Source organism: Natator depressus, chromosome 8 (assembly GCF_965152275.1).
Source record: "Natator depressus isolate rNatDep1 chromosome 8, rNatDep2.hap1, whole genome shotgun sequence".
Taxonomy (NCBI): domain Eukaryota; kingdom Metazoa; phylum Chordata; order Testudines; family Cheloniidae; genus Natator; species Natator depressus.
In genome coordinates, this window is record NC_134241.1 from 78505556 (window position 1) to 78517989 (window position 12434).

Sequence of the window (12434 nt, forward strand, 5' to 3'; positions counted from 1 at the left end):
CTATAACAGTTGAGGCTTCTACAATAAAAACGTTAAATACCACGGCTACTATTAATAACAGTATCTCCTTAAAATGGTTTCTTTCTTCTTGCCAGAACCTCACACCTTCTTCTGGGTGTTCCCTTACTTACTGTAGCATTCCAGGATAAACACAAAAATAAAATGATCGCCATTGATAAAGAAACAGGTATTTGATCCAGCTGAGCCTGGCTCTGGCTTCCTTTATAATTGTGATTTCCATTGAGTAAGAAATGCTTGTGTTTTCACTGCAGAATGAAGATGTGGAAGTCCTGAATTCTGTGTATGGAAAGAACGTGATTAAACTCCTTCGCATTAGAAGAGATGGCAAGAAACACTTCATTAAAGAAGTGGAAGCTTGCGTACATATTAGACTGAATTCTGTCAATGAGTACTTGCATGGAGACAATTCTGCTGTTATCCCTACTGACACCATAAAGAACATCGTCTTAGCTTTGGCAAAATGCAAAGGGGTATTTTTAAATGATTTTATTTAGTATTGTACTGACTGGTATTTATGATGCTGTCCAAGATTTATTTGGAAGTGGTCATTGTACTTACTTTTCTATTGTCAACATATTTCAAAAGATCCTCTCTCCTCTTTCATTGCCTGTTCTATCCCCTTCCAAAGCTCACCCAGGTCGAGAAGCTCTTTTCCAGGCAAAAATTGAAGAGAGTTTGGCTGAATGCAAAATTCCTACTCCCTTTCATATGTTTTTCTTGCTTTCTGCTTTCCAGTTTGGCACTGAAGCTCCCTTCAAGATTTTGAACTGGATCTTTCCTTTTTCCAGTACTAATTTTTCATACACAACATTGACTTTCTCATGTGGTATGTGGTGCACAAGTGTGGATAATTTTTATTTTATATGTGGAAGACATTTTTAGGTTTGATTGATACCCTCTCCCCCATCATGAATCTTTTTTGCATTTGGACCCCTTGGATCTGATACCCCTGAACTTTGGAAAAGTATGAATCCAATTCTGAATCTTAAACTTGGAATTTGGGTCCCTCTTCAGTTTTCTGGTGCAGTCTTTTGTCTGACAAAGCCAGCACTGTTCTCACACCTGTCTTCAGGTACCTTTTGTAGTAGGACAGCTGTTCACTCTTTAATAATAAATAATAATAATAATACCTAGCTCTTATATAGTGCTTTCCATCAGCAGATCTTAAAAAGCTTTACAAAGAAAATAAGTATCATTACCCCCGGTTCAGTGGCTTCAGCTGTTCTTTTAATCTGCTAATTCCATATAGCCTAATTATACCACACTATGGACCAAATTCTCAGTCTCATTATGAAATCCCATCTTTACCCTTCAGTGTTCTTCAGTTTTTATTGTTCAATGAGACCACCTACCAGGAATGTTCTGATATTACATTTTCTAAGGATCAGGTACCAGTGGTGGATTCTCTCAATCCAGTCATTCTACTCTGCCCTCTCCTTTCCTTTGTGTGGGTGATACTATACCTAAGGAAAAAGGGATCTCTGATGAATGTGACTCTTTAGCTCCTATTGTAGTTTACAGTGCATGCTGACCAGGTGGTTAGAAAGACAGTCTTTATAAACTCAGAATTGAATGGCATCCATATCAGCCACAACATCTATTTTCACTCAAAATATTTACAGTGATCCAGATAAACTGTGCATGTTATATTCTGTATGCCAATATACATTAGATAATTGGTGCTCCCTAATGTGTTATTTGTTTTCTTAGATCCAAACTATAGAACAATTTGCCCTGGATATCTGCAATCACTTCCTTTCATCATATTGTCATGTGGTGTACATCAAGGCCTATGTTCAAGAGGTACCATGGCGGCGTCTAGAAAAGGTATATAAAAATACGAGGACTGTCAAACGATTAAAAAAAATGAATCATGTTAAACAATAATAGAATACCATTTATTTAAATGTTTTTGGATGTTTTCTACATTTTAGAATATATTTACTTCGATTACAACACAGAATACAAAGTGTACAGTGCTCACTTTATATTTATTTTTTATTACAAGTATTTGCACTGTAAAAAAAGAAAAGAAATAGTATTTTTCAATTCACCTAATACAAGTACTGAAGTGCAATCTCTTTATAATGAAAGTTGAAGTTACAAACATAGAATTATGTTAAAAAAACTGCATTAAAAATAAAACAATGTAAAATTTTAGAGCCTGCAAGTCCACTCAGTCCTACTTCTTGTTCAGCCAATCGCTCAGACAAACAAGTTTGTTTACATTTGGAGGAGATAATGCTGCCCGCTTCTTTTTTACAATGTCACCTGAAAGTGAGAGCAGGCGTTCTCATGGTACTGTTGTACCTGGCGTCACAAGATATTTACGTGTCAGATGCGCTAAAGATTCATGTGTCCCTTCATGCCTCAACCACCATTCTAGGGGATATGCGTCCATGCTGATGACAGGTTCTGCTCAATAACAGTCCAAAGCAGTGTGGACCGACTCACGTTCATTTTCATTATCTGAGTCAGATGCCACCAGCAGAAGGTTGATTTTCTTTTTTGGTTGTTCGGGTTCTGTAGTTTCTGCATTGGAGTGTTGCTCTTTTAAGACTTCTGAAACCGTGCTCCACACCTCCTCCCTCTCAGATTTTGGAAGGCACTTCAGATTCTTAAACCTTGGGTGGAGTGCTGTAGCTATCTTTAGAAATCTCACATTGGTACCATCTTTGCGTTTTTGTCAAATCTGCAGTGAAAGTGTTTTTAAAATAAACAATATATGCTGGGTCAGAATCCAAAACTGCTGTAACATGAAATATATGGCAGAATGCAGGTAAAACAGAGCAGGGGACATACAATTCTCCCCCAAGGAGTTCAGTCACAAATTTAATTAACGCATTATTTTTTTTAATGAGCGTCATCAGCATGGAAGCATGTCTTCTGGAATGGTGGCCAAAGCATGAAGGGGCATAAGAATGCTTAGCATATCTGGCATGTAAATACCTTGCAATGCCGGCTACAAAAGTGCCATGCAAATGCCTGTTCTCACTTTCAGGTGACATTGTAAACAAGAAGCGGGCAGCATTATCTCCTGCAAATGTAAACAAACTTGTTTGTCTGAGCGATTGGCTGAACAAGAAGTAGGACTGAATGGATTTGCAGGCTCCGAAGTTTTACATGTTTTGTTTTTGAATGCAGTTATGTAGCCAAAAAAGAGAAAGAAAAAAAATCTACTTTTTACGTTGCACTTTCATGACAAAGAGATTGCACTACACTACTTGTATGAGGTGAATTGAAAAATACTATTTCTTTTGTTTATCATTTTTACAGTGCAGATATTTGTAATAAAAAATAATATACACTTTGATTTCAATTGCAACACAGAATACAATATATATAAAAATGTAGAAGAACATCCAAAATATTTAATACATTTCAATTGGTATTCTATTGTTTAAAAGTGCAATTAAAACTGCAATTAATTGAGATTAATTTTTTTAATCATGATTAATTTTTTTGAGTTAATCGTGTGATTTAACTGTGACTAATCGACATCCCTAAACATTACTAGTGTGTTTTTCTGGATATTTCTTTCTCAGTTCATTTTTTAAACGTTATATTACAATGCATTACAGTTTTACTTACAACTGTGTTTTAAATCTGTAGAATGGAATTCCCCATGTCCATTCCTTTATCTGTGTTCCTGAAGGAATTCGCTTTTGTGAAGTTGAACAGTGTCAGAATGGTGAGAAAATAATTGCTAATTTTCCTTCAGCATCATTACTCCTTCCTTACTGTCTCTATTGATTAAAGACAAATACAGGTTTAGAGATAGCTGCAGGAGTTAAAGGCTTGGAACATTATCAAAGATTATCCACACTGCGAAAACAAAGAAAGGGGCACCCTTAAAGTTTTTAAAATGGGTTTGATCCTTTGTCCTTGCTCATTGAATCATGGGTGAGCAGAATCCAGCCTTATATTTATAGAGTTCTCCTAAACACGTAATAATTACAATTGTTCACAAAGCATTACTATTACATAAACTCACAGGACTGAACTGGCTTCTGAAAATGCCCTGCTTCAACTAATACATTGTAGTATAGCCTATAGTCTGAATATTAATGTTACTCTAGCAGTCAGTACACTCCTAAAGACATAGTATTTTAGTCCAACTGCCTAATTTACAGTAACACTGCAAAACCCCTAGAATATGCTTTGGCTTTGCTTCTAAAAAGATTGAATTTCTGCATTACAAATTAGGCCAAGCTGTTAGAGGACCTCAGCCTAACCTCTAAAATTGCACCCACATCTCTGTGCAAGCAATTTTTCATGTCTAAACACTAAAGTGTGTGTGTGCAAATTCTGAATTCCTTGCATAACCAAAACTCCCACTGAGTTCAGTGAGAGTTTTGGAGTGTTCAAGTACTGTAGGATTTAAAGCTGCACCTACATATGTAAACTAGCATGTTAGATGTCTAGCTACCAATTTGAATCTACAAATTCCACCTCATTGCTCTGACTGCCAACAAGAATGCCAGTTAGATCCAAATTTTGTTTTATGTAACATGAGGATGTAATGCCAGGAACTGGACTGAGACCACTACAGTGTTAAGCACAATGGGACCAGAGTTTCTAGGCACTGCTGAGATAGAAATAGTAACAATAGGCTCCTTGGTACTGAACAATCATCAGATAGTAACAACTTTTAATTGCTACTGACTGAGGCTGTATTCAAATTCATAATCTAGAGATGAAAGGTTCTGTAGCTCATTACCAGTCTTATGACCCTTCCAGTTCCCTTTCTGGTTCACAGGGTTGTTAGAATTGGAAGGCATTTCTATGGGTTATCTAGCATGTCTCCTGGTATCTTGGCACAACTCATTTCCTTTGTGAACAGCAAAAAGCTCTGAAAGGCTCATTCTGAGTGTTTTTTCTAATATTTCTACCAGTAGAACAGGCAGCATCAGACACAAATTTCCAGTGAATTTTGGCCTCAGTTTTCTATAGGTAGAGATGTTTTATGATCCCAAGACATTTAACCAATGCCACATTTTTGGCAGCATGAGCAACTCGGACTTGGGTTTCCACATCCTTTCTTAACTTTTACAAGGAAATTAAAAAAGAAACCTGAATGAAATTAAAGAGTTTATATAATTTTCTGGAAAAGCTCCTGCTTTTAATACACTGATAGTATCTCATATTTTTCAGTGTCTAAAGACTCATCACCAAACCTTGTACACCACATGCATAAAAGCTGTGAATGTTTGTGTGAGGGAGCAGTCTGTCCCTTAAGGATCGTGGTGCCTATGGGGTCAGTCCATCCCTGTTACGTGGCATTGCCTTTTAAGATTTTGAATGGTCCAAAGTATATATAAGGACCTAGGAGACATTGATAGAGCAGAAGCAGTGCCAGGAATAAATGGTGCTTGGGAGGAAATGCCATCATGCTGCTTTTAGGGGCGCAAGAGCCTTGCAGAGTGGGTGGGGCAAATCATTTCACACAACCAATTGGGGATGAACTGGGAGAAAGGAACCAGCATAAATTCTGCCTCCTCCCTCATAGGAGGGCAGATAGCAGATGGAGAAGGCTGACCTGCTGAACACACTGAGCGTGAGGACTAATCAGGGGAAAAAGAGGCCAGCTGATGGAGAACCTGGCTAGGGCTCTACAGCTGGCTAAAGTACAACCAAGCCCCAAGGAGGAGAGTGGGAACTCATGTTTAAGGAGAGATGGAGGGACTGGCTACCTAATGTGAGCCAGGGCCTGAATGAGCTCTTCCCCGTCATCTATTAATGAACTGGGGAAAGTACTTCAGAAGCAGATGGCACTTGCATAGACACACCTATTGTGTCTAGGTGATCAGCAGACATACTGGCTTTGCCAAAGTGATCAGTTGTGGCTGTTCTGGGTTAAAATTCACTGTAGTCTTGAGTGAAGGGGTAATGAAATGTTATCCTTATTGTATGACTAAAGGGCAGCAGAACTGAACTCAACATGCCTCAGTTGAGGGGGACACCCTTACTTGCACGTCACTCACAAGCAGGAGGTAGTGATGCCAAATCTAAGTGAAAGTGAGCGGGTGATGGGATAACTGGTGGTGGTGCAGACTTTGTTTAAAGAGTCCTAGATACCATTTGATCCTTTCCCTCTGGTGTTTAAAGACAGAGCTGATCAGACTCAAATTAGAGTCTGTGTTTCTGTTCAATGATCACTAGAATTGAAATCACTGATCAGTTTTGGGGGCCGAGCCTTAGACCTGGTGTGGGGATAGTGTTGTAATTAAAGATAACACAGAGGATGCAGCAGAAGTGAGGTTCCCCACCACACACTGATACCACTAAGAACTGGGCTAAGCAGTGTAACCTCAGAAAACTACATTGCAGCTAGTGGAAGAGGTGCGAGCAGCAAGCAGAAGCAGGGACTGCGGTGTGCAGCAGTAAATGTGGTGGCCATCAGGAGCAGCAATGGTGAGCAGTGGCAGCAGCAGAGGCATTGCTTGACACCCACACCCTTTCTGGGGTGGGAGGTGAATCCTGGTGAATGCACCCCTGAATTTGGGGATGTTACTGATTTTGGACGACCAGCCATGAGCAGGGTGCAGCAGAGGGAAAGGGGAGTAGTGTGTTAAAGGGACAGTTGTCAGAATTTCACAAAGCAAGGTTTGAAACTGAGGCAAAGGACACTGCCCACAATACTGTTTTCATACATACACAACACAATTTACATACGGCGTGCATACTTCTGAATCTTTGTTGTTGTTTTTCCCCAAATTAATACTACGTTCCCTGTTCCTTTTAATAAAAGTTTCCTTTTACTATACGCAGACATAGTACTTGTGAGTGGGGAAGTATTATCTCTTAGCAGAACCCAGGTATGGCGTTTAGTTTTCCCAGATTTCTGGGTGAGTGCTTGAGACAGTTCTGTTTTGTAATGTTAACAGGAACCCCTAGATATTGAACCTGGCCCTTGTTGCTGTTGCCTGGCAGAAGGGTTACATTTACAAGCCAGCTCCAAGCAGGAGAGCTGAGGATTCCTGTTTTGAGAAAGTAACCATCTGAAGCACAACCCCAGGTCCTCAAAGTGGGTGGGGGGGGAGGGACTCTTGAACAAGGACAAGATCTGACCAGGACTCTTACATGAACCCAGAGTGGGATGACTTATGGTGACTAGTGAAGTAAGTTACAGTCTGTAGAAAGACTTAATAAATGAGATCCCAGGATGGGGGTACATGTTTTGAACCAACCCAAGTTTGTATAATTGATTGAAAGAACCTGAAGGGGTGCTGAGTGCATTGCACCTGCAGGGCCAGAAAAGGTCATGCTGAAGGGAACACCCGATGAGAGTTTGCAAACAAAAATCATGTACCAGAACTCACCAAAATGACTTACCTTCAATTTTCAGTCTCGCTATCATGCAGCCCTTTAATAATTTTCTCTGGATTTTCTGCATAGGAGAAGAGTAACATCAGAGATGATTTTCAACCATTTCCTTTTTACTTTCTTGCAAGATAATTGTCTCTATCTTTAATGTTACTCCTACACACCTATTAACTAGACTTTGAAATTTACCTCTCAGGCAACGCTTACATTTCACCCTTTCACTCTGCTAGTAAAAAGAGCTCTGTGAGAATTAATATAATCATCATAAGCATATTTCATTATCAACTTATCGAATGTTAACAAGCACAGAGCTACTGTGAGTCAATAAAGGTCTTGGTTAATTTAATTGATTCAATATCTGGCAACTGAAAAGAAAACATAAAAATTATATATACCGATAGCATAAAATAAGGTATTTTATCTTTCGATAAACATCGCATAGGTGCTCGGTCACCCATTGTAATGAGCTTAAGACAGTGGTCCCTAAACTTTTGAGGGTTGCACCCCCCTTATCCTATTAGTGCCCCCCACCCTGACCCCTCCGGAGCCAGGCCGGGGGGGGACCACGGACAGGAGTACGGGGTCTGAGGCTGGGGCCGCAGCAGGGGGTGGGTCTGGGGCTGGGCCATGGCCAGGGGTGGAGGCAGGAGCGGAGCCGCAGCTGGGCTGCGGTGGGGTCTGGCATCCCGGCCCGTGGGCATCCTGGTCTTGGCCCCAGACCTGGAACAGAGCAGCGGCCAGCGGCTGAGGCTCGTGCAGGGCCGGGAGCAGAGCTGCACTAAGGCTGGGGACAGGGTCAGGTGCAGGGCTGGGAGAGGGGGATGCAATTGGGGGCAGGACCAGAGGAGAGGTGGAAGTGGGGAGGGACTGGGTGGCGCTCCCTCCCCACCCCTTGTGGGAACTGGTCTGGGCCCCGCTGGGTCCCCCCCAACATTCCACCATGCCCCTTTGGGGGGCACACCCCACAGTTTGGGGTCCTCTGGCTTAAGACAATAGATATATAAAATATCTATATACCAGGTTACAGGGGAGCTCCTTAAACTGAGGCAGTAATACTTGACAGTAAGATACATACATTAGGAGTTTCATTGCTCATGCCTCCAGTGTATGACGACTTACACAGCACTGACTAAACTCCTCAAGTCCTGTCCCAGCATGCATAAGGCTCTGTATGAAACCTGGGAAGTATTACTGAGGGCAGTCTTTTCTTTAATTGCTCCAATGTCCTGGTAAGAAATAGAGGGGAATCCCCTGGAAATTAGAGATACAACTCCTTAGACAAGTTTAAAACAACAACAAAAATAATGCAAAGAATAAAAATGAGAGGAAATCTGTATCTGCAAAATAAAATGTGACTATTATTTCAGATGGGGCAATCCATTTTAAGTATCTCCTGTATCAAGTGGCCAATTTTTTAAAATTAAGAAATCCTATTACAGGCTATTCTTTAAATATTGTCTTATAATGGCAAGAGCTCATACAAGTAAGGAAGAGCGAATCGGACCCTATTCTGGCTTGCACATTATCATCAGAATTGTTAACTAAGACCCAGCTGCAGAATCTATGTTATTAAAAAATCACAGTCAGAAAGAACACAGCTTGCCTTTCAGATTCCACACAAAGCTGGCAGCTAGGAAATGCTCTTTTTCAACTGACCAAATGTAGTGTCAAAATCACTGACAGAGAATAAGTATGAAAATTCAGTATCAGAAGATTCTTTTTCCTAATTAAAATATCAAATTTTAGTAAAAAATTTTTTTGTTTGTTTTCAGCAAAAAGTTTTCAACAAAAACAAAATTTTGTATGGAAAGCAGATACTTTTCATGAAAAATTTTGTTTTGACAAAACCTCAATCTTCTGTCAAAAAACAGTGTTGATGGAAAACTTTCAACCATCCCTACTCATGATGCCATTTTTATACAATCACTTTTCAGAGCATAAGCACCTTGAAAAACTATATTTCCTGGACAATCTCCTGAGCCAGGAAAAAGAAGTTTATCTTTATCTGATGTAGATGAATAGACTCCCTCTTGGACCTGTACAGTCTCAGTTTTGGAGAAATCTTGGTGTAGTCATAAGGCTGGTTTCACATGCCATACAGACGTGATATTGCTATGTATGTGGGGCATGTGTTTTTCCAATGCTTAAAAAAATGAAATACTTCTCAACCATCACTAGTGATAACTCTCAAGTATCCTAATAGAAAGATTTGTGACACATCAACTATTCACACACATGAAACAGGTTTGATTGTTACGTGGGACCAAACCAAAAAACTAGCTTCTCTTGCTCAGAAAAATTCTTCATTGCATAGAGAAACAAAAGTTAAATTTTCAGTTATCAGTGTAACCCAAAGGATTAGACAAATGACATTTCCCAGTGTGATAATCCAAAAGAGCGTCTCAAATAAAAAGTCAAGAATTCTTCTGGTTGTTATTCAGAAGAAAGCTGTGATCCTCACAATGCTACAGGAACTGCAGTAGTAAGTTTTAGATGTAGCGGTCAAAACTGAAAGTACCTACTGTCAACTTGAAGCTGCGGATACAAAAAACAGTGTCTGCAAGTTATCCAAACTGCAAGAGTTCACAGTGGCTGCTTGCGCACAAATCTACCACATGCAGAACTCACACGGAGATAGATGTGAAAGGGTTCCAGTCTATATATAGTAGATTTCCTACAATACTCCCTGTTATGACATAGGAAAAAACTGACCTCATCGTTCTCTTAGGCCACATCACTTATGGCTCAATTCAGTTCCCACTGAAGTCAATGGGAGTCCTTCCATTGCCTTCAATAAGCGCTGAAACAAGTCCTAGCTCTGTCTAAGACTTTGGTTACATTACAAAGTTAGGTCAACATAAGCCCCCTTACATCAACCTATTTGTGCATGTGTCTACACTAAAATTTGTCTCCCATTGACATAAGCACTCCATTACAGCAATGCAGTAAAACCATCTCCCTGAGCAGCATGAACCATGGTCATGCAGTGTGAGTGTAGACACTATGTGACCTGGGTCAACCCTAACAATTCTCCAGCAGCTGTCCCACAACGCCTTATTCCCTGCGACACAGACCACTTTGGTCGCAATTGTGAACTCCACTGCCTATGTATCATAGAGACTGGAAGCCGCCCCCACTTCATGTATTTTTGAAATGCCTTTTTCTTATTACCCAGCTGACCATGTTGGGTCTACACATTAGACATGGTCCTGCCTGGAGTAGACAGGAGATACTGGATCTCCTGGGTGTGGGGAGAAGAGGCTGTGCAAGCACAGCCACGGACCAGCCACAGAAACATGGATATCTGCCAGTACATTGTACAGGGGATGCAGGCAAAGAAGTATGACGGGGACCAGGAGCAACACTGCATGAAAGCAAAGTAACAGCACCTGGTATACCACAAGGTCAGGGAGTGCAACAATTGATCTGGTGCTGAGCTGCTACTTTTACAATGAGATGTACGTCATACTTGGCCAAGACCCTACCAGCGTGCTGCAGACCACCATGGATACCTTGGAGGAACCTGAGACAGAGATCCCAGCCTTGAACTGTGAGCAGGTGGAGAAGAAGTGGGGAGATGCAGCAGAGCTGCTTCAGCCATGCCCCAAGCCAGGACCTGTTTGAGATTCTGGCACAGTCTAGTCAGTCCCATCAGCTAAGCACGGATGAACTGAAGAAGGGGAAGGGATCTTGGGTAAGCATGTTCATGCATTTTCTTTACAATGTTTAAGTTTAAAGATGGTACCAAGCCCATCCATCCCCAAGCTAATAAGGCGCAGGTATCATCTTTTCATCATTTTACTTGTAGAAGAAGAAGCAAAAGGTACAACACAGGTAGGAGTTGGTACATGCTTTCATTGGCAGGGGGCAGGCAAAGCAGTTTTTTTTAATGTACCCTCCTGAGAGATCTCTATGAAACTTTCATGAAGGTTGCTCTACACTCCCCTCCCAAAGGTTTCTAGGGATGGCTGCCTTATTTTTTCTTCCTTTTCCGACACCACTCCATGACAAGTTTGGCTGGCACCATTGCAGTATACAGGCTAGCAGCATATCGGCTCAGGTGACTTTGGGACACCAGTAGCAGCTGTGCTCTCTGTGCCTTTGTTACCCCCAGGAGCGAGATATCAGCTAAAATCACAACCACTTGAGAAAAATAGTGCCAGTATTCAGTGCTGTTGCCCTATGCTCATACCCATGGAATAGGGACAGAAATTCTATTGTTTCATGCAACCAAAATTCCTTCCCACCCACCCCTCCTCACCTCTGGCAGGCCATACTCACCATCACTGGGGCTGGAGAACAGTGCTGTGCAGAGGTGCTCCAAAGCTGAAAAGTTTTTATCGGAATAAGGGACGGAGTTTTGAAACTTATCTTTCCCTTTCCATTGTGACTGTAAAAGTGGCAAAGAGTCCTGTGGCACCTTATAGACTAACAGACATATTGGAGCATAAGCTTTCGTGGGTGAATACCCACTTCATCGGATACATGTAGTGTATGCATCCGATGAAGTGAGCTGTAGCTCACGAAAGCTTATGCTCAAATAAATTTGTTAGTCTCTAAGGTGCCACAAGTCCTCCTTTTCTTTTTGCGAATACAGACTAACATGGCTGCTACTCTGAAACATGTAGTGGACTGTAAATCCGTGATACATGTCTGTTTTTATCAGCATTTGCTGCTGTTGCTACCTTGAGGGGCATGCCTTTCTCACCCACAGAATGCCAGATCCTGAGGAGGAGGAGGAGGAGAAAGAAGACGACTAGGAAGGACATGTTCAGTAAATTCCTGAAAGCTGGTGTTGCATCAGACCATGAACAAAGGGTCTGGAGGGCCAACATGGCAGATGGCATGAAGCAAGAGAGAGTGAGCAGGAGAAAGGCCCAGGAAAAGTAGTGGGAGATGCACCAAGACATAATGGGTCTTCTGAGGCAGCAAACACAAATGCTTTTGCAGACCCTGGTTGATGTACAGGTCCAAAAATCCTGGACTCCCAACCCTTTGCAGTCCTGAGAGAACTCCATTCTAGCAGCTGCATGCACCATCCTACATTCCATGTGGCATAACAGTCACATCTGTATTCCTACCACTCC

General features: G+C 41.3%; 1 protein-coding gene across 1 annotated transcript in view; it reads left to right on the forward strand.

Moving 5' to 3' along the window:
- Positions 1-12434, forward strand: part of LOC141992914 (uricase-like) — a 33141-nt gene that overhangs the window by 15018 nt on the left and 5689 nt on the right. Inside the window, exons 2-4 of the mRNA XM_074962254.1 lie at positions 273-491; positions 1732-1848; positions 3634-3712. Of these exons, the coding sequence (XP_074818355.1) occupies positions 273-491; positions 1732-1848; positions 3634-3712 (415 nt within the window). The remainder of the gene's footprint in view (positions 1-272; positions 492-1731; positions 1849-3633; positions 3713-12434) is intronic.